The sequence below is a fragment of the Paramacrobiotus metropolitanus genome, unplaced genomic scaffold (genome assembly GCF_019649055.1).
Source record: "Paramacrobiotus metropolitanus isolate TYO unplaced genomic scaffold, Prichtersi_v1.0 Parri_scaffold0000062, whole genome shotgun sequence".
NCBI classification, from domain to species: Eukaryota; Metazoa; Tardigrada; class Eutardigrada; order Parachela; family Macrobiotidae; genus Paramacrobiotus; species Paramacrobiotus metropolitanus.
Window position 1 is genome coordinate 812,960 of NW_026570282.1, and position 20,522 is coordinate 833,481.

Sequence of the window (20,522 nt, forward strand, 5' to 3'; positions counted from 1 at the left end):
AACGCTTTGTGTCCCTACTTTTGATTTTGCAAAACTTAGTTTTATAAGAAACTGTAATTATGGTATATATATTTATCTCGGAGCCTTGGACGACCAGTTCCATTTTTCCAAGAATCTTATTGCTAATCCCAATGTTTCTAGGAAATGAAGATATAAAGCATATCGTTGTCACTTAAAAGCGTAAAGGGAGCTACAATTACGTCTGTCGCGCACTTGACTTACGTATTAAATGGATCATGATATTTTGATAATGCAATATCACAACTACACTTATGAAGGAGTTCAAGTGCTTAACCACTGCTTTTAGCAAACAAGTTTTTAATTCGTGTGACCAACAATTTTAACAAAATTTCAAAACAAAGATGACAAGAACTTATTCCGGTAGTTTCTGCTGTATGACTGTAGCGTTACCCAGGCACTACAGACTGTAAGTCCTATGTAGGACTTACACGGTAAGTCCTACAAAAAGTACCGGTCCGGCATTGCGCCGAAATTGGTATACCACTTGTCGTGCGCGATCAGTCAATGATGCAACTTGTACCCTTAAACAAAAACAACTTCTGGAGATTATGTTATCGGAATAATGATAATTCTCAAGTCATGATCGGCAAAAAAACTGCCGCCTCTCGGAATCGAACCGAGGTTGCCACGGCCACAACGTGGTGTCACAGTTAGCACCGGTTGGTGCACCTAACCACTAGACGAAGGCGGCTTCCTGAAACTGGAGCAATGTTTTCCCAATAAGAACTTCACAGAGCAACATTCCAACACACATTACAATTTTATTCAACATTCTTGGAACTGCACCGTGACTAGAAGTATGGTTAAATCACTTAAACTGAAGGGTGTGCGTAACACATTTCCTTGCATCCAGTGCATCTTCCTCATAAATACAAGGACATTTCCGAAACAAATCGCCATTTCTGTACACTGATGAATGCAGAACACAAAGCAGACACGTTGTGCACTCTCCACCACAAATAATTTGCTACAATTTTAATACCCACGCATCGAGTTACAAGTTGGGGTTTCTAGTGCTTCCTGTACGTGTGACACGTTCGGCAAGCGTACGGTATAAAAGATCACCGAATGCCGGTATTTGTTAAACTGTTGTAAACGGCAATCTCCTATGTAAGAAGAATTAATTCATGTGCCCGATAATAATTTTCGTCATCAGCTCAGCAATTTTATGAACCTTGCCTGAACCGGAGCTAGTTTCGAGATTCCGCAGAAATGTCTCAAAGTTCACTTTTGGTGGTTTTAATTGTCTCATTAACTACTGTTCAATGCGAACATAAGCATTCTGTTTTGGGTCATTCTAACGATGTCGAAAAGGATAATAACAGTAAGTAACTTACGTATAGTATTTTCTGACCCGTGTCACTAAGCATGTATACCCAGGCAAAATAACGATATCCATGTGTACACAAAGTGTAAACGCAACCGTAGGTTTTCTTCTGGCGTTGTAAATCAAGTAGTGAAATAATTACTTTATAAGATATACAGTACTGGTAATATACTTCGTGGTGATGTTCGGTAATTAAAAGCCGATTAGTTTAATTTTGTGCAATTAATATTTTGTTTTCCTCTTTGCTTCACAACGGCATTCTTATGAATTCAGATAAAAGCATCGCTCTTCCACATTCCGATTACAACACAACCTCAACCGAATCCTCACAACCAGGATCCAGCGAAGAGCAACCATTGCTGCCGATGAACGAAACAGCACCGTCAGACACAAATTTTCCTCCAATTTTTGCCGCGACCATTCTTCAACAGATACTGAGCGGAAAGTCGGTTAAAGTCACGCTCGAACGAGAAACCAAGCTGGTATTTCGCAGTTACGGCGATAAAGACAGTTCACAAGAGCGGGATATTAAAGAAAAAAGAGCAGGCACTACAACAAAAAATATGCCTCTACACTATTACCTGTTTCGACGCACCGGAAACGCTGATATTCCAGTCATCAGCAAATAAGCACGGAAAGTTGGCATAGTTCTGTTGATTTTTTTACAATTTAAATAAATGCTAACATTCATATGAAAATACGAATGTTCCATTTACCTGAGATTGCTGAAAGATGTTAACCTACAGTACTTAAAGAAAGTCTGCCGGTAAAATGCCTTGTTTGAAAATGTTTCATAACAGGATTACCCATCAACACTCTTTCTTTACGGTCATTAACAACATTATCATCACATCAAATTAAAAACACTTATCTTTCCATGAACAACAAGCTCAAACCAAACTATATCACATGTAACCTTCCACTTCCGAGTATCAGCTATCAAGCGATTAGTCTGTAAGTTTTGTTTTCTTCCGCTTTACAGTTCGCCCCAATTCAATATCTCTAGTGCGCTTTCTCCGTACTTCCTTTTTGGTTTGCTGTTTCTTGATTTTCTTCCTCGCATGCTTTTCCGGATTCAAGACAGGCTGTAAAAATATTAAAAAAACATCGTTATGCTCAGCAAACCAAGAAAGAAACCAAAACGCAAAGCATTTTTTAAACCATACCTCTAATGCTTGCTGTCGTTTTCTCTCCACACGGCGCTTTGATGATTTGGATATCACTGTTTGCATGGATTCAGCATAAATCTGTTTGCCGACATGATTCTCCACCGCATTCGCTACTTCCTGAGTTAATTCTTTCAGTTTTTCATCTAAAGTAACAGCACATTTACAAAATCCAAAACAAGCCACGATAAATGTTTCATTACTCACGTTTCTGAGCTGACGGTTCATGAAGACATCGATAAACTACTTGCAAACAGAACGGTAGGATGTCCATGAATTTGCTTCGAGGAAAAATACCACAAAGTCGTTCTATGAACTTCAACACTTGCAAACGCTGCAATTAATAAAACGAAGAAAATTTTACTTTACGCTGCAGCCGTGTATCAATTTGTAACCTTCTAAAACAGCACAATTTTTAGACGCAAATGTTTTTATTTTCTCGTAGTACCTTGGAGATTTTCTGCGGTTCATGAAGAGCTTCATAGACTGCTTCTCTACAAATTTTCTGGGCGAGAAAAGTAACGGAAACTCGCTTTCGCGAGCTCAGAACATTTTCATCATCAGAATCCTCGTCTTTCTTGGCAACCGCCTGGTTTGACTCTGGCAAGCAGGGGAGCGCATCCACTGCTTGCAGTACATATACCATACAGGAAGCCCAGGCTGAAAAATATTCTGCACGGTCGGAATATGACTTAATCTGGTACAGCAGCATAGAGCTCAGCTTCTGCAACTGCAAAAAAATATGGGTCAGCTTAGCTATCCAGGAGCAAAGACCTTAATAAACATGCCTTATCATCAAAATTCTCTTTGAAAACCGGGTTTGCCTTCAAATGCTCGGGGCTGCTGTGCTGCAGAAGGAGATTAAAAGCTTCCAAACTGCGCACGCGGATCCATTCATGTGCGTGAATCAGCAGCTCGACAACGTCATCTAAATATCAAAGACTTGGAAGTGCAGGTTATTGCATAACCAAAAAGGTGTCTCATAATTTCTTACTAAAAAACAATCGGTCAAGGGATTTCAGGATTTTTTCGGACGACCAAAAATCTTCTCCACATTCGCCTTCCATTGTGACCAAGAGAGAAAGGGCATTAATCAATAAATGGTCGTATTCGGTGTGATCGCGTGCTTCCCTAGCCTGAAAAAATCACTGGTGCGTAATTCCAATCACTGATAAATCGCCAATATAATTCCTCCAACCTGTGCATGCATAATATCTTGCAGCTCCTTCAGAATTTGTGGAGCTCGTAGAACAAAACCATTTTTCTCCTTCTTCACAAACAAAGAGCACGCTTGTAAACCAATTCTTTTGATGGAAATCTGTAGTAGATGAAATTCGAAAATTTTACAATGGGAGCAGAATGCTTATCGGCACAGCAATCATGATAGGCTTTACACATTCGGCACTTTTCAAACCGATTTTTTCTGTGCAAAAACCAACCTCGGTGTCAACTACCCAACGCCGAATCCATTTGAAGATCTGTTCCAGGTCGTTTTCCGTATCAACCTGAAAGACGAATTGATACACAAGACTTGTTTAGAGCTTTCTCTAAATCGTCTTCGGCGTAACTGAGACTAGTTGAACCGTACACTTAAGTGTCCTACATAGTTGGAGGGTAGTAGGCACCATCTGATTACCGAATTCTTTGCAGGTGGTGACATAGCCCACTTGGAAGATTCCAACGAAAATATTTATACACACCGCACTACGGACTTACCGCTTGAAGTAAATTTGCAATGCATTCAGCGGCGGTTTGACGACAAACTGCACTTTCGTCACTGAAACGCGCAGCGAATAGCTGGAAAAGCGGAACAGAGTGGTCCTTTTTGAACCCCTAAGAAATGCAAAACTCAAATTAATAAGCAATATTCACATCCAAAATGAAACTAATTTACAGCAGAAATAACACTCAATATCAGCGTAAAAGCGGGCAAAAGTAACATTTAATACAGTGCCAAAGACCGAACCTCGCCCAATTTCTCGAACAAATCGCTGAGCATGCCCATGCTCATCAGCCGCCCCTGCTCAGTGGGGTACTCCAAATTATCTTCGTAAAGGTCAACAAATTCCTTTAGTTTGATTTTCCTCGCGTTGTAGGTAGAAAGAAAAGTGAAGACCAGCTGAAAGTGAATGAAAAGAATTAGCTTAATTTCAACCTTTCAAAATTCAAACAACAATTTTACCTGTCGGCATTGATTTCGCAGATTTTGTTGTTCACTCTGAATGGACATTTTGGATAATTCTACCATCATTTCACGCAGTTCCGTCGTATAAAGGAACCGTGTCAGAATAGCCTAAAATATTGTACAAACAATTTTACTAATTTTCCTCAAACCCAACCACATCAGAAAAAATAAGGAGAAAAACAATACACACTCGAATAACGTTAAAAGCCAGGACTTGTTTGGAACTTTCTCGAAAATCGTTTTCGGCGTAACTTAGAAGCACCTTCAAGTGCTTATCAGAAATGGTATGGCTAGTGGCATCCCTCACTGATGCACTCAAGGCCTAAAAAATAGGAAACTCGGATGTGCAACTGACAACCCAAACAAAGAAAACGCCAGACACACTTTGTAAATAGCAATCACAAGGTCAGCGTTCTCTCCAACCGCCGCTCCCGGACCGGAATAGTTCTTCAGATGGACGAAAAGGCTTTTCATAATACTGCTCATTTCAGTTTCCAATGAAGGTAGTTGGAATTTCAGCATCCAGATATAACACCGCAGCGCACTGGTCATTACCTAGTTTCCAAAAGTCTGACTGAAGTTTACTCGGTTTAGACGTTTAATTTCGATGAGTTCTCATTCGACGCGTCAACTGCTCTATATATCTCAGCAAAACATGTTAGTAATACAAGGACATAAAATATATAAGCCCGAAACGATATATACGAATTACTACTCTAGGTAAACACGAAACATACCGTAACTTGTTTGGAGTCTAGACACTGCTTTACAATACGGACGAAAGGGTCCAGCTTCTGCATATGATCATCATTGCCCGTCTTCAGTCGTCCGCTTTTGAAAGATGCCAATAACAGCTACCACAAAAAGAAGAAGTAAAATTTTCGTGTGACTATAAATAAAAAATCTTGTTTTTACACGAAGCATGAAATCCTGTAGAAGAAAGTCGTTCGATTTCTTGTTGCTGACCGGAGTCGGTCCCGATCGCTTGGGTTCCGCTGGGATTAAATACGAATCAACTCGTTCACTGAGAACTGTTGTGTCATTAGATTTTCCAGATCTAAAAACAATTTAAAACAATTTTCCACTGTAAGCGATCTAAACATGTTGCTTACAACCTTACTAAGTAAATATTATTCTTACGCGCTAGCCATTTTCGATATAGACTTATTGTGTCCTTAGTTCACACAGCATACATAGCGCACGAACGCCACGTGCCGTGGTACTCGAAAACAGCGCAACTCAGTCACATTATGGATAGCTATTCGGTTTACAACCAATTCAATTCAAGGTGCATACCTTTTTCCGTTGTCGCCAAACAATCCCATACTTGGATTTGCCAAGGCGAATCCTAGCAGCAGCAAATCAGATTCCGTCAGTTGGGCATTGTTCATCAAACCAAATAATATTTCGCGCAGTGCTTTGTCCAGCTTAACCGCCACTTTATGCGACTGTGTTTCTTCAGCTTTCTAAAGACAAACTAACGTAAATACCTATACTGCAAACGGTCTACCAGCGTAAAAGTTAAACTCCGCACATTAGAAATTATAGAAGAAGATTACCTCTCTGATCGGTTTCAGAAGGTTGACAAGAACACCCGGCGATGCGAAACGCGCTAGAATAGCGTACATATCGTACGACTTGACGCTTTTCGCTTCGGCAATTTTCCTGGTTAATGCAGATACTTCGTTTTCTTCAGACAATTCTCCAAACATTTCGTCTTGGCATAGCTACAGACATGAAGTAAAACTCATGTAGAAACGTTGTGCACCTTATTGGTCTTTCCCATCCGTACCTGAACTAAATCCTCCATGCAACGATCTAAATCCCCGACTTTGATTATCGGCAACAGACGCGTCAACACCAGATGCACGCAGTGTACCAGAACGTGCACCTACAATAGACAGATACAATGCCGATTACTGCATAACATAACGAAAAATTCTGAAAACGATGGAAGCTCCAACCATCAACTGACAACGACATACCTGGTAACCTCGTTTTAAAACTCCTTTGAGCTCTTTAATTAAGGGTAATAAGTACGATGGTCCAAGGCTCAGCATGATTTCCGTCAGAGTTTCCCGGGCGGACTGTCGAACGCTCAACAAGCGAGATTTCAGTAAACCGGCAATCCGTAAAAATACTCCAGATATATGCCGACTAAGGATTTTTTCAGGCAGTTTCTGCAATAATTTCACCATAGCCAGTGCCACCGGCGCTCGGAGAAGTTCGGTCTTTTCATTGGCTGCCACATCTGCGGTTAATTTATGCCGATCGTCGCCCTCACTCTATTACAAGCAGAAAACAATTAAAACGTAAAGCAACAGGAGTACTAATTTTACGAAAATCCCCAATTTGCTCACTTTGTCGATAATTAATTTGGACAGATTGGGGAGGATGAACTGGGTAAGTGACCGATAAATTTTGCCGGCTTTAGCTTTGGTCGCGGTCGAATCTCCTTCGGTGATAACGTTTCGAATCACACCCTCTTCCAAATCAGCAATACCGGTTTCTTCCAGAAAAGCATCACTGCCAGCGATGGTTTTTCCCACCGAGCGGCCGACGTCCAACGACGACATGTCAAAATGGAACGCATCAATCACAGCGACCACCACACTGCAAAGCAGCAAATCTACCGTCAATGTCCAGTGTATAAAAGATAAAAAAATTAAAAATGACTGAGAAAACTGTACAGTATTAATTTCCTGTGTGAAATAGTGTATACACAATGTACATGCAGAAGATATAAATTTATCCTTCACAAAATCTTACCGAATGATCTGTTTCTGATACAGCGGCTTCCTCACTAGCAGATTTAAATAGAACTTCACCATTGTTTCGTATTTTCCCCACTGCACTTTTCCAGCAACCGCTTCGATCAGCGCAATGATCGCATTAATCAGGCCCTGCATTTTTTCCCCAGCATATTGTTCATTGCAGAGATAAACATTGGCCAAAGGGAAGAAATACTGCAGGATCACCGAAACAGGAATTGTCTCTTCTTGACACAACATCGACAGTCTGTGGAACGCTCGACCCACACGGTGCTTCTGGATATGTCGAAGATTGTCGAAGACATCCATTTCCGGATCGTCGGCATTTCTAAGGATCTGCATCGTTTTGAAAACGGAATGCTCGGGAAAATACTGCGCCACGGCGCTCATAATGGAGATAAATTCATTCCTAACACCCTCATCGGTGCTTTTCAGGGAATTTTTAAATATTGGCAAAAGATGTTTCAGTATAATACCACTGTCTTTTCTAATGGAAAAAATTCGTAAAATTTCGGTAATGCATATGCCTCCCATACTCCTGAGCGTTGCTGATGCGATATCATTACTCTGCAATTTCAAAACATGGGCATGAGCAACACAGTGTGCTTGAGTATTTCTGGAAACTCGAGTATCTGGAAATGCGTACCTTTACAATGTCGAAAGCAGCCATATGTAAAACCAGCAAGGCATAATCAAGGCGGACATCCGGCACCCCAAGCTCGTCTTTTGCAGCTTTATATGCAGCGAGGCGTTTATCGAAATCTGGCTCATGAATATGGCGAGTATTCCAGGCTGACAACTAAAAACGAAAAAACTTAAAAATGCAAAATTTTACCTAGCGGTCTCAGGCTTTCGGGAAACAAACGGCAACCATCTGAAGTGCCAACTCACATCGGTAGCAACACGCGAAAACTTTCGAAGCTCTTCCAAATGAAACCTGCTGCTTAAAACCTAACACAAAACAAAAGGAAAAACCAATTACTTCTGCGTTACTATAAGTTAATAGCGGATCACACAAATCAGAAAGCCGTGAGTCACTCACCGTTATCGTTTGACAAATTACTGTCCGACAGTCTGATGAAAAATCCCTGGATAACAGCGGGATTATCTGTTGTATAACATTATTCGACGATTCCTTTTCGATTTTTTCAACCAAACGTTTTACAATTTCCAACAATCTTAACAGATCTTGCTCTTTTTTCAGTTGTGAGATTGCTATGAATGGAAGCAATACGTCCAACAATAAATGCGCTTGTGCAGCCAGCAACTCCAATCCACTGACGGCACAGGCAACGTTCAGTTCCGTATCACTGAATGGAATAATCTTTCTTGACACCTTTGCTGCTTTTGTTGTATTCAGCCCAGCCAGCTGGCCACGAAAATATTGCAAGATCTCATTCACGTAAGGCGTAACCATTTTTTGTGCTGTAGAGACAAAAAGAAATTTTTTTCGAAAGGCATTAACTTTTTATACTTGAAAATTTCAAAATGCAACAGCTGGTCACCTTCTACTGTAATATCAGCGTCCACGGGTAACTCGTTTTCTGGATTCACCTTGGGGTTCAATAATCCATCCAGGCATTCCACTACCAGTTTGACACTGACTGACTTGGGATTATTCTCAGGATTCAGAAGACAGATTAAAACGGATAGTGCGGTTTCGTTCGAAGTTCTTATCGGGATTGTCATAAGAGATTGGTATGACTGGTTGCAGCACCACACGGACAGCAAACGCATTAATGGCGTACACGTACTTAAACCATCCCGCAGTGTGTTATCGACCTATACTCACAGAATCGAACTATAACAATTCTATTTTACACCAATTCTTTTTGCAAAACTGCTAAACTTCAAACATAAATAAATTCAATGCTCCCATCGCAATGCATATAAAATAATCAGGCTATACTATAACGCATACAAAATTAACGCTTACTGCCATAGTTACCTCAGGAAGGACGGCGCAATTAAAAAACGCTTTCATTTCGGAATCCGAAAAGATAATCGCCGGGAAAACGGAACAAATCAAGCACAGACAGCGGTAGCATTCCTTGCGCAGTTTACGTAGTATTCCTCCGGCAAGGACAGTATCAGAAGAATCTTCCACCCGATTCTTTCTTGCAACCAAAACTGCCAGCAGCGACAAAACTGTTTTAAGGACCAATCGAATGTGCGGCGCAGCAACAGATCGAAATTCGTCAATAACGGCAACCATGGTTTGTAAAATCCTGTAACACGACCAATGAGAAGCATTGTAAGCAGGCTGCAGTGGAAGCAAAAATAAATTATTACCCATCCAGAACTTTCAAATTAACTGCAATAGTTTCGCCTTTCAGAATTTTCTGGACATTGACCTCAGTATCATCTAAACAAAAAACAGAGAACTCAGTTACCTCTTCCCAACTTCAAACAACGAGCAAAACTCACATTTCAATAGGGCGGCCACTGGTTTCAGCACGAAGGACAGAAACAGTTCGAATTCCTCCGGACGGCAATTAGCCAAAGACCGAATTATCGCCTCCTTGCGGCCTTTCGGAGCTCCCTTTTCAGTGTTACGACGTTTGGATTTCTGCTGCATTCTTCCAAAAAGCATCCTGAAATTATTACCATATAATGTAGGTAATTACTGTCTACAAGGCCATTCAAAGTCCAACACGGCAAGCGTTTATTGTACGAGGCGGGGGCATTTTCGTTTGGAAATAAGAATAACAAAGGCAAAATACTATCCCAGCTAACTTTGGTGGTTCGATCAATATCACCTGATAACAATGGGAACAACTGCGCTTCGGTGTTCAGGAGCAATAACCGGATTGGCAGCCCCGAATTCTATCTCAGTTAAAGTATTCCAGATAGATTTTTCGTCCAGCAAATTATTCAGGGGCTCTTCGTAAGGCTGTAAGTATTCCCATTTGTATCTGAAGAGGACTTTAAGTGCTAAGGCTTGGATTTTGGGAGAGCGATAAGTTAAAAGCTGAAAGGAAAAGGCGAGGATCATGATTGTCAGACTGAATTCGTTTTGACTGGAAAGCCACCACTCTTCAAATTAATCTCACCCCCAAAAAGTATTTCCGCAGGACAGGCTCTTGAAAGAATGCCATCGGGTTGCGAAAATTTCCAAATAGTTCCAGCATGGTGCAAACTGTTTCCTCTGCAAATGCTCGAGACTTCCTAGTTGACTGCATTTCATTCAAGTCGCTTGCAGTTTCCAGCAGAGCGTAACAAAGCGTTGCAGGAACAAACTCACGTCTATAAAATTCGATACATATCCTAAACACCTCATTTAGCTTTTAGCGTAATAACCTTTGTCGTACCTCACAAAACGCTGGAAAAGTTCCGAAAAATATCGGTTTCGGTTCTCGATCTGTTCGGCCACTTCAGTCAAACACTGCCACAACTGAATGCGGTATTTTTGCGCATCCAGCGGATGAGAGTCGTTCTCACTGCGAATTTTCAAAAAATCCAATATTTCCTCGCTCAACAAGTCCATCTTCTCATCGTCAGCTGTCAGCTTTTGTGAAGGAGATTCTAAAAATATCTTGCGCTTTCTCCGTACTTGCACCGTACCTACTCGTGAATAATGAAAATTTATATTTTTGACAGACATACCGGCCTCCAGTGACACCGCCTCGAGTTCGGATGATATAACCCCCCAAACGATCTGGTCATGAAAACTAGGAACATACGTGCCGATCAGCTGTTTAACTTCCTTCCAAATAAGCTGGAAACCGATTTTAAGCGATCCCAGCAAGTACAGTAACGGAATCTGTAAAAAAGAACTACTAAATTTTTTAAAACACTGCATTCATGCAATTAATACGGGTAGCGGGATTTCCTCTTATTGTTAGTGTGGAAGTACGATAACATCAGCATGTGATGTGAATGCCAAAAAATCATACTAGCTCATAAGAAACGTACGTCTAAATCGGCAGCGGAAATCTCAGGCAGTGCCAGTACTTGCTGTTTATCTAACATCCTTAAAAATCGCAGTTTTTCACGGTACTGTTGTACCGACACTTCAATGCTCTCGGCCTGTACACAGATGTCCAACACTCGCGAAATTCCATGCCCTAGGGGCAAGGCACGGAGGATATGCAGACTGATCAGCCGCACCGCATGCGATGGATTTCTCAAATTTCTTTTCAGAACGGGAAGGCAATTCAACAATTCTTGAGTCATTTGATCGGGATTGTAATGCAAGGCAAGGGCAGTAAGGTAGAGAATTTCCAAATCCGATCCGTTTTTCCTAAAAAGTACTGTTGTGCTTTAAGTCGAACATTTTAACAGACCATCAAAATACCAACTTCAAAACGGATAAGGTCTGCTGAATGTTAGCGTTATCATATGCCACACATTTCATGGCAATCCCGCTACGTAACGATGCGGCCAAGGCGGTGGTGACCCAGATCGAAATCCTACAACAACAGATCACCTTTTTTGTTAGGCTGTAACTGTAACATACTAATAAACATCCAATCTCGACAACAGTGTACCTTGGATTACACAGAAATTCTTGGGAAAGACATGAAAAGCCATCCAAAATTTTGTTCTGTACTGCTAGAATAATCGCGTCGTCCAGTTTTGGTCTGAAATTCAAAACACTATGCTTAATACCCGTTATTCAGCATATTTCCATCATATCAAGCGAAAAGCGTGCATAATATTTAGTACTTCTAATTCAAAGATAACAAATATCGTATAATATCATGGTGCACAAACAGTGGTGCATTATGCCACAAAAGTAAAATCGACAACTGCGAAGTTTACGAGCAGAATTCGGGCTTTCCTTGCAGGCTCAGCTTACCGAAAGTGAGGCACCAGCACTGCCACTGACCACAACAAACTCCACCGGAGCGGATGTGTACTTTGAAATTCCTCCGCACGTCCCACGGCTTTCATGACAAAAGCGTTCAGTTTTTCCGATAAACTCTGATTCGATGAATTGACTTCAGCAAGAGTCATGTCAAGATAGTAAGGTCTCCATGAGTCCATCGTCTCTATTTCAAACTGACTGGAATCCTTATGGATTATCAGCTGTATAAGAGTACGCAAACCGATTTCTAAATTATCCCCGCGGCAGTACTCCAAGCACAGTTTCAATAAATGAGGCAAAATTTCGGATTCGTAAAGTGGATCCTCAATCACAGATACCGCGAAGGCACACTTCTGTTCAAAAGTCATGGGCCCACGAAAAACCTAGCGAAAGAATCAAATTTGAATGGTTTATCGACCAAGTTCTTATTCAAAAAATCAAACTCTTCAAAATCATACAACTACAGTTTATTCAGAATCACTGCACTGCACGTTTAGGTATGCTAGAATGCCACTACCGGGTGGCTGAACAAAATGGCGGTCTGGTTTACGATGGTGCGCTGGATCCGCCCAGTGCATGATTGCCGTCATCTTAGTTTCTTTTGAAAGAAACAATGTTTTTAACATAGGAATTGCGAGTCAAACCAACATTGTCTCGAAACTGAACTTTTTTTATGAATTTTTTTGAAAAATTAAGTAGATTTTAAGCATGTCCTGGAAGCGGAAATTTGAAATTACCCCTTTCGAAATTAAAAATTGCTGCTTTTCAATTAAGGAGAATAATTTATCTCACGTTCGTGTTTTGGGTTAGAGGGTTGTTTCTTGTTTTTTTACTGTAAGGAACTGCCATATTCTAGCAACCATGTTTTGCCAGTACACGGAAGTCTTTCCATGTTTTGCAACACGGAAAGACTGAGACTCCGCATGAATAATTCTCGTGAAATCCGCAAGAGCGGTTTTTGAAATCAAATTCCTGATCAACGCTTTAAAAAATCTTCTTGTTCCATTTTGTTTCTGCAAGAGCCATGTGTTAGCTACATTTTAAAGTAAAACCAGCATTTCTTGTTGCGACCTTACAGGCAGCCGAAAATTTTAACGAAAAATAAAAAAAAAATAAAAATCAAATTAAAAACAGTCATTTTTTGGGAAAGTCACAAAGTGCGCTGACCGCATAACTCGTCTAGCGCATGGAGTATGTCAGCAACTATTTTTGCATTAAAAGAAGATGTATTTCTCTAGACAATGTAGTTGAACATACCCAAAAAGTCCGCACGGAAAAGAAATGCCACAATATTCTAGGTTTGAAAAGCTGGGACACGAAAACTTACATACGCTTTTAATTTACATCATTGTCAACTATCACGGCTTAAGTATTTCAAGTACGTTTTGATGATTTTGATAGCTAATAAAATTCTCTTTCGAACGAGCCTTAGCAAGTTACAGTCCGACCACAAGCCCACGAGAAACAAACCAAAACAGGAGACCGCCATTTTCTTCAGCCACCCGGTACTTATAGGGAACACGTACTTTGAGAGCAACTTTCCGCCGTTCCAGGACCGGAAGGTGTAAATGTGGATATAGCAGCAGGTCAGATGCAATGCTGGCGATCAAGTCGGCATCTTTGGAAGTCCACTTCGTATGATTATCACAAAGAACTAAAAATTGCTGCAAAGTCTTTTCTGGACAATGAATTAAGTGGCCGTGTTTTGCTTTGATTAGACCAGAAAGGATAATAAGGGAATAGGTACATCTTTCACTGGTGCAAGGAAGAACAGCCGTCTACAACAAAGCGAAAGCGATCTATCAGACAGACACAATCAGTGTTCCTGTAATCCTGCGAACAAAATCTCAAAAAATAACGTCACAAAATACTCAAACCAACCAAAACCTACTACGTACTCTGTAGTTATCAAGTGCTACTGTACTAGAATCAGCAACGGCTATTCGTATTAATTTTGTAGTTTAAGATTTTCTGTCGGTATTATAACACTAACCCAAAAGGCGTCCCATAATGACGACCACGTCTCTTTCGAAACATGACCGGCTAAAAGTTCTGTAAAACGGATAACACAACATTCCACAGGATAAGCAATCGAAAATTGCTCTCCTTCGGTTATAGCTTCCGATGGCTCAATCAGATAAAATCTTTTGTCGTGTAATATTTCCACCAAGAACGCTAAAACCTGAAAACACGATGGCTTGTAGTCGTTCTTCAGTTACATCACATGATAAGGAAGATATCGTGCTGCTTACCTTTGCAAAATTGGAGTGTAAGTGATGGTTAACATTTTTTACGACTTCGAAAATGAGAGATCCAATGCCGTTCGCCAGATCAGCGTTCTGCAGACAGTGAAGAAGCAAGAAATCCAGAATCGCCCGTATATCTTTGTAGGATCGAACCAAAAACGCAAACGATTCGGTCGCAAAGCGGATAATATATTCTTTCTGATTTCCAAACAGGGGAAGGATTAACCTAAGGAAAATCCCTGTCGCTATGCTTAATTCAAAAGCCAAACAGAAAAACAGCTTGAAGGATAAGAAATGAAACACTACCGAAAGACGTTCTCGAAATCTCTGGAGAGCGGTTTGCGCAGTATTTTAAACATCTGGGAGAAGCAAAGGAAAATCCATTCTATGGCTTCAGGATCGGATGATTCCGTGACACAATCCGAAAGGGTGCGAAAAAAATCGCCGAAGTAAGGGTAAAAATCTTCCTGGAGATCTCTGGCAAGACTGGCAGTCAAGCTAAAATATATGGAAATTCACAGTCAAGAAAAAAGGATTCAAAAGATATATCTGCGCCTAAACAAAAATAACCGAAATACTAACACAAAAAATAACAAATTCATGTAATAAAACGGAAAAAAATAAGAAACCGTTTAGACAATTTTTAACCAAGTTACACATTTCAAATAAATACGTTTAATTTAACAGAATAGCATTTAAACGGTTTAAATTAAACCAAATATAATTTAATTCCGTATTTTATTGCAATAAATCATAAATTAAAAAATAAACAATAAATAATTTGAAGTAGCCATCAAAACGATTTTTTGTAACTATTAAAACCGGCATTACAGCGAACCGCGTAATAAAACGGTCAACGAAATAGCAAACTGCAACTGCAAGGAGCCTGCAATAACAGTTTTAACAGTTTTGCCTGAAACACGTTACTCATTCAGCACTCACTCCAAAAGCGGTTCCAGAGCGAGGCTGTTCTCCACCGCCAGATGCCTCAACAAGGCAGCCACGATCGTATCTTTGTGGTGAACTATCATGGCATAACTATTTATTTTGTTCCGGACATCTTTCTGAAAGTCCGCTACGAACCAGAACGAGTTCGTTACCGAAAACCACTGCAAACCAGTCACCATTCGGACGTCGAAAAACTAACCAAAATGCTGCGTGCGATTCAGATCTAGCCATTTATTGTAGTTTTCGAAGAAGAACGATTCCTCTCCAACGGGTTCAAAAGCAGTGGCAAACAGATTCTGGCGAGCATCCACCGATATCTCCGAGATTCGCTCGTTGAAGGACTTGAACTAAAGCAATAACAAACACCAACATATAAATCACCGGTCCCTAGAACAGGTCTTCCGAAACGCCACCCAAACCAAAACGCTATAAAAGACGGCAGACCTTAAAGGTGTTCTTATCCTTGTGTCGAACAGCCTGCTTCTTTGGTTTCTTCATTTTGTCCACGCCAATCAATTAGATTTCGAATGACAGAAAAATAACCAGCGCAGATCAAAATCCAATAACATGCGCAGTACGCACACAGGATCAAATCGCTCCAGCCTCCAAGTATCCTGTCGAATAACTGAATAATATCGTTCCAATTTTCTTGAAGTTTCAGAAAGATTATGTGCAAAAGGAATCTAAAAAATGAAAAACCTGATAATCTTTGGCAGATTCTCATAACTCACAAATCAAGCCCAAATGATGGCCAAATCTCAAAAAGGCCGGCATTGATGTTGCAACTCGCATCCAGTACTCAGGCTGAGTACTGTAGTTCAAACAAATCACCTGCCATCCGCCGGGGCTGCCAGTTTGCCGTGAAAACCGCTAAGTAGCGATTTCCTGTATTTGACTCACTACTATCGGTAAATTCGGTACGAGTACTCATTTTATTGCTTTTACTAAAAATGAGCAAAATGTTTTCTCCTGGATGTCCAGATTCCACTGGAATCTAGTCATATCAGTACTGTAATATTAGCCAAAAAACTATTGGTAAGATACGTAATAAAATTTCTGTCGTCTCTACATTTTAAAGGTTTGTAACTCTACAATTCCAAATTCGGATCGCAAGTTCGCAACTGAACCACAAGTATCTTGCTTTTCTTTACAGCTGAACTTTCGGTATTTACCCGTCAGTTATACTTATTAACGCCCCAAAAGTGGTACGAAGAAAAGCAAGACTTACGATTAGTAAATACACGGATACCCAATTTTCCCACCACCGAGACATACTGCGTGATGTATAACAAAAGAAACGATCAACGATGCCTTTTAAACCTGCCTTCGTAACAACGAGCGAGAATAAAAAGTCAAACAAATTTAAAACACAAATATCACAGCAATAAAGTGATTGTAAGCAAACTGCAAACTACTATTTCTTAAATTCCGTTCGGGTGTTGCTCGCCTGTCGAACATCTTTTCCATCGGCATCCCGCGCCGCACGAATCCTCTTTCGATCCGCGCCAGCATCCTCGTTGTCCACATGCCTTGATGTGGACGAAGGCCGGGAATGGGATTCTCTGGACTGGCCGGCAGCGGGAGAATTATTTCCTGACGTTACAGGATTTTTCCGATCATCTTCTCGTCGAGTACTATTATGTGTCTTATCGGTTTCTCCATCGCGATTATTGTTGTCGCTAGGTTTTGCTGCCTTCGGCAATTCCGGACCACGAATTGGTGGCCGGATACGAGATGTAGGTTGCTGTGTCGCATTTCCAACAGGTAATTTCGTCAAAACTTTCGTAGGAACCTTCGCTGCGGCAGCAGCTTTCGCAGCCGCCGCTTGAGCAGCTTTTGCTTTGCGCTCCTCTAAACCCGCAAGCTGCTCAGCCGTCGGGCGAAGAAATGAAAATTTCGACTCAAACTTCGGCTTCTCGGCTGGCTTATCTTTACTGTCATCCTTCGAGGTTTTAGGGGTGGCTTCTTTTTCTCTTTCTCGCGATCGTTGTCGGACGTCGCGTTTATCCTTCTTCTTGTCCATCTCAGGACCTGCAATTTGGAAAATAAATTAAAAAATCATCTGCACTCACAGAACCAGTATTCAACAAGTCTTCTATACGCAAACATCCAGACTAATTAAGAAAGTAGCCAAAAGATTACTCAAACAAGTTGCCGCTGATAACTGAAACCGATTCAAAAAATGAAGCTTAAAATATGATTGTGACTAACCAGATCCAAATCCAAAAAGGCGGATTGTGTAATTTCGGTCACGATCACCGGCAAGTGCCAAGATTAATCGCTTGGGATGAAACGCCACAGAAGTCAGTGTCCATGCTTCGCGTTCCCGCTCATCCGGAGTAAAACACCAAACTCTCTCGCCAGTTTCCACTAAGGCAACTTCCAGCGAATGATCCTCAAATAACGTGGCCAGAAACCGACTATCATGACTGAAAGAGAAACCGCGCACCAGTGCTTTCTGGCGGCTGATCTCTGATATGGGATACAATCCATTGACATCGAATATGGATACGCAACATTCGCTGCTAGAAACAGCAATGAAGCGTCCTTTCGGATCAGTCTCGACACGCTCACACGCCGTTCCAGCTGCAGGGATACTATCGCTGCAAATAAGAACAAAAAACGATATCGATTGTCAAATGTTTTCGTATTCTCAAAATTTTCAAGCTTCTAAAAAATTATTCAAAAAACTCACAAAAATGGGCTTCTCGAAATTTTTTTAAAAAAGCACCAGACCACAAGAACCGGCAGCAATAAACGGGAGAAAAGAGGCACTACGCAAAGGCTGCAAAAGTTTTATCACTTACACTGGGATCATCTCTGGGAATTTGTACTCGAAGTATTCTAATCTGCCCGAAGGATTTCCCACGGCAAGTACGATGTAAGTGACGCTATTACGTTGCAGAAACACCACTGAGTTCACTTCATAAGTAAACTTTCGCTCGTGCTTCGTCCCACTTTCCAGCTCATACAGCGTCAACGTATCGTCGCGATCGCCGAACACGATAGTTTTCCCATCGGGAGCCCAGCGAATGCTGACAATCTCCATGCGCGGACTGATCGTGTGCAGGCTCGTTCGACTCTTCACGCTCCACACGCGAATGTTGTTATCAAACGCATACGTCATAAGTTGGTCGGGATTCGCAGGATTCCACGAAATATCCTCGATACTGAAGAAATAAACGCGCTAATCCAATTTCGAAAAACGTGAGAGAATACATGCTGCAACTATAACGATATGATTTCGCAGTACATACTGTACCTTGTCGCATGTCCCTTCAGCGAAAATTCACGCGTCAGCTTCCCATCTTTGAAGTACCACACCACGACTATCTTTTCGGATCCACAGGCCTATAAAATTCATACACTCTAACAGTAAGCCTTTGAATCCCGCAAAAACCGAATTTTGAGCGCCATCCCGAGTTTTACCAAAATGGTGCCATCCCGATTCCAAGCAAAGCAATGAATTTTTTCGCCAGCGTGAACGGGGGTATCCCGATATCCGTAATTCCGCTTGAAATATGATATATCATTTTCCAGCTCTTCTCTCTTCTCAATACTTCTTCCCACGATGATGTTCGGCAATAACAGGGGATCTTTCATATTCGAAAATGGCGCCGCTTTGCCTTCCACCTTCCCGGCCATTTTACTGCGCTAAAAATGTCAGGGGCACTCAACACTTCAGGAAATCACACAGAAAACTCAACAGCACTCAATCCACTATTGTAGCGGTGTACCGTTTACGCGGTCGTATCGTCGGTACGAGTGCCGATCCAGTTTTTGAGGATCAGAATCACGCTAATAAATTCGCTAAACCGCTAATTCACTGCGAGCATACGCCGTATCCAACTAACGGTAAATTTCAATGAATTTTGGTGCATTCAGCGCTATTGATTACCTGAAAAATTTCGAAGTGGCTATTTTACCCCAGTGTTTGTGGCAAAATAGCTTTTGGCTATTTTGCCCCAGTATGTGGGGCAAAATAGCAAAAGGCTATTTTGCCCCACACTGCGCTTAAATAGCCTTCCGCTATTTTGCCCCAGTATAGTCCGCAATATAGCCTTTAGCTAATTTGTCAAACGCTCTGTTCGAATAAATTGTGGACCCCGGGAACGGCACAGCGTTGGAACGGCTGTGCCGTTCCCAGCTGTGCCGTTCCCGGCAGTGTGTGCCGTTCCCGGCTGTGCCGTTCCCAGCTGCGAGTTGCCCCCATCTTACCTCCCGGCACCGAAATCGGAGCCGTTCCCGGCTGTTTGTGCCGGCACACACAGCTGATATGTAGCTCTGCAGCCCTCATTCCCTGGACCGGTTTCCTTTCCCCTTACGAACGGTGGTGGAGTGCCAATGGTTTACTCGACGGAAAACGTGTTATATATACCAGGTGACCGGGTTTACCTTATGAATTTTCTTTTTTGCTGGACGGAGTCTTGAAAAATCGGTACTCTACCGGACCTACCTGGAAGGATCAACCACGAACCCAAACACCGCGTTCGGGATGTATTTTCTGCACCAACAACCGGAGTATCCCGGTAGGGTAACCCAATCTACGACCAAAACAGATGGCAGGGCGCGGATTATCCGGATGAACCCACCGGACTGGGAAACGTAACCAGACTCATCGGTCTACTCAGGTAACCCAATAAGCCCAAGCTTCGCCATGGTGCCAAATCACCCATATTTTAGTTGCTGCTGCCCGAATGACAATGTCCCATTTCTCCCACTCCCCAACAAAGCACTCAAATAAGCGACAACGTGCTAGTTGAACGTAATCCATCATGCGGCAAACTAGCTACAAGGTATTTTGTTGCCCATAAAGCGGCACAATACCAAAACGAAATGGCTATTTTGCCGCAGTGTTTGCGGCTAAATAGCCAGTTGGCTATTTTGCCGCACTATGGTGGGCGAAATAGCTTGTTGCCTATTTTACCGCACACTACGTTAAAATAGCTGCTCAGCTATTTTGCCGCACTATGGTCGGCAAAATAGTCAGTTGGCTGTTTTGCCACACCATTTACTGCAACCTGTCACGCCGCGTACTTTCAATGAGC

The 20,522-nt window shown here is 41.6% G+C and overlaps 2 protein-coding genes across 5 annotated transcripts; both read right to left on the minus strand.

The window, feature by feature from the left end:
• Window positions 1–1,877: 1,877 nt before the first annotated feature.
• On the minus strand, window positions 1,878–16,239 carry LOC129593445 (small subunit processome component 20 homolog). Its single transcript, XM_055489765.1, has 43 exons — window positions 15,919–16,239; window positions 15,674–15,821; window positions 15,469–15,601; window positions 14,833–15,024; window positions 14,533–14,752; window positions 14,274–14,462; window positions 13,807–14,058; window positions 12,272–12,663; window positions 11,961–12,053; window positions 11,772–11,882; window positions 11,386–11,713; window positions 11,077–11,233; window positions 10,782–10,995; window positions 10,524–10,716; window positions 10,230–10,441; window positions 9,898–10,064; window positions 9,763–9,835; window positions 9,419–9,698; window positions 8,976–9,252; window positions 8,513–8,895; window positions 8,362–8,421; window positions 8,117–8,269; window positions 7,469–8,037; window positions 7,060–7,312; window positions 6,685–6,984; window positions 6,492–6,590; window positions 6,259–6,426; window positions 5,996–6,165; window positions 5,615–5,756; window positions 5,437–5,553; window positions 5,084–5,254; window positions 4,890–5,021; window positions 4,697–4,807; window positions 4,481–4,633; window positions 4,231–4,347; window positions 3,954–4,019; window positions 3,713–3,832; window positions 3,509–3,650; window positions 3,303–3,442; window positions 2,963–3,244; window positions 2,722–2,848; window positions 2,515–2,660; window positions 1,878–2,433 (listed from the first exon to the last, which is right to left on the minus strand). The coding sequence occupies exons 1-43, from the start codon at window positions 15,970–15,972 to the stop codon at window positions 2,296–2,298; spliced, it is 7,944 nt and encodes a 2,647-aa protein (XP_055345740.1). The 5' UTR covers window positions 15,973–16,239; the 3' UTR covers window positions 1,878–2,295.
• Window positions 16,240–16,609: 370 nt separating this feature from the next.
• On the minus strand, window positions 16,610–20,231 carry LOC129593481 (THO complex subunit 3-like). Of its 4 annotated transcripts, none has more exons than XM_055489814.1 (6): window positions 19,931–20,231; window positions 18,904–19,128; window positions 18,737–18,825; window positions 18,282–18,644; window positions 17,686–18,077; window positions 16,610–17,505 (listed from the first exon to the last, which is right to left on the minus strand). In XM_055489814.1, the coding sequence occupies exons 2-6, from the start codon at window positions 19,117–19,119 to the stop codon at window positions 16,889–16,891; spliced, it is 1,677 nt and encodes a 558-aa protein (XP_055345789.1). In that variant the 5' UTR covers window positions 19,120–19,128; window positions 19,931–20,231; the 3' UTR covers window positions 16,610–16,888. The 4 variants fall into 4 exon arrangements, with proteins under 4 accessions (XP_055345789.1, XP_055345787.1, XP_055345788.1 ...); XM_055489812.1 differs by lacking the exon at window positions 19,931–20,231 and adding an exon at window positions 19,373–19,603; XM_055489813.1 differs by lacking the exon at window positions 19,931–20,231 and adding an exon at window positions 19,212–19,365.
• Between the last annotated feature and the right edge of the window lie 291 nt (window positions 20,232–20,522).

Coding starts and splice junctions, on each gene's coding strand:
- LOC129593445 (XM_055489765.1), bottom strand. CDS start 15,972: ATGAAGAAACCAAAGAAGCAGGCTGTTCGACACAAGGATAAGAACACC. Junction 12,054..12,271: donor GTGCTGGTGCCTCACTTTCG/GTAAGCTGAGCC, acceptor TTTGAATTTCAG/ACCAAAACTGGACGACGCGA. Junction 8,422..8,512: donor TAATTTGTCAAACGATAACG/GTGAGTGACTCA, acceptor GTTTTGTGTTAG/GTTTTAAGCAGCAGGTTTCA.
- LOC129593481 (XM_055489814.1), bottom strand. CDS start 19,119: ATGGCCGGGAAGGTGGAAGGCAAAGCGGCGCCATTTTCGAATATGAAA. Junction 18,826..18,903: donor ATCGGGATGGCACCATTTTG/GTAAAACTCGGG, acceptor TGAATTTTATAG/GCCTGTGGATCCGAAAAGAT. Junction 17,506..17,685: donor CCTTTTTGGATTTGGATCTG/GTTAGTCACAAT, acceptor TCCAAATTGCAG/GTCCTGAGATGGACAAGAAG.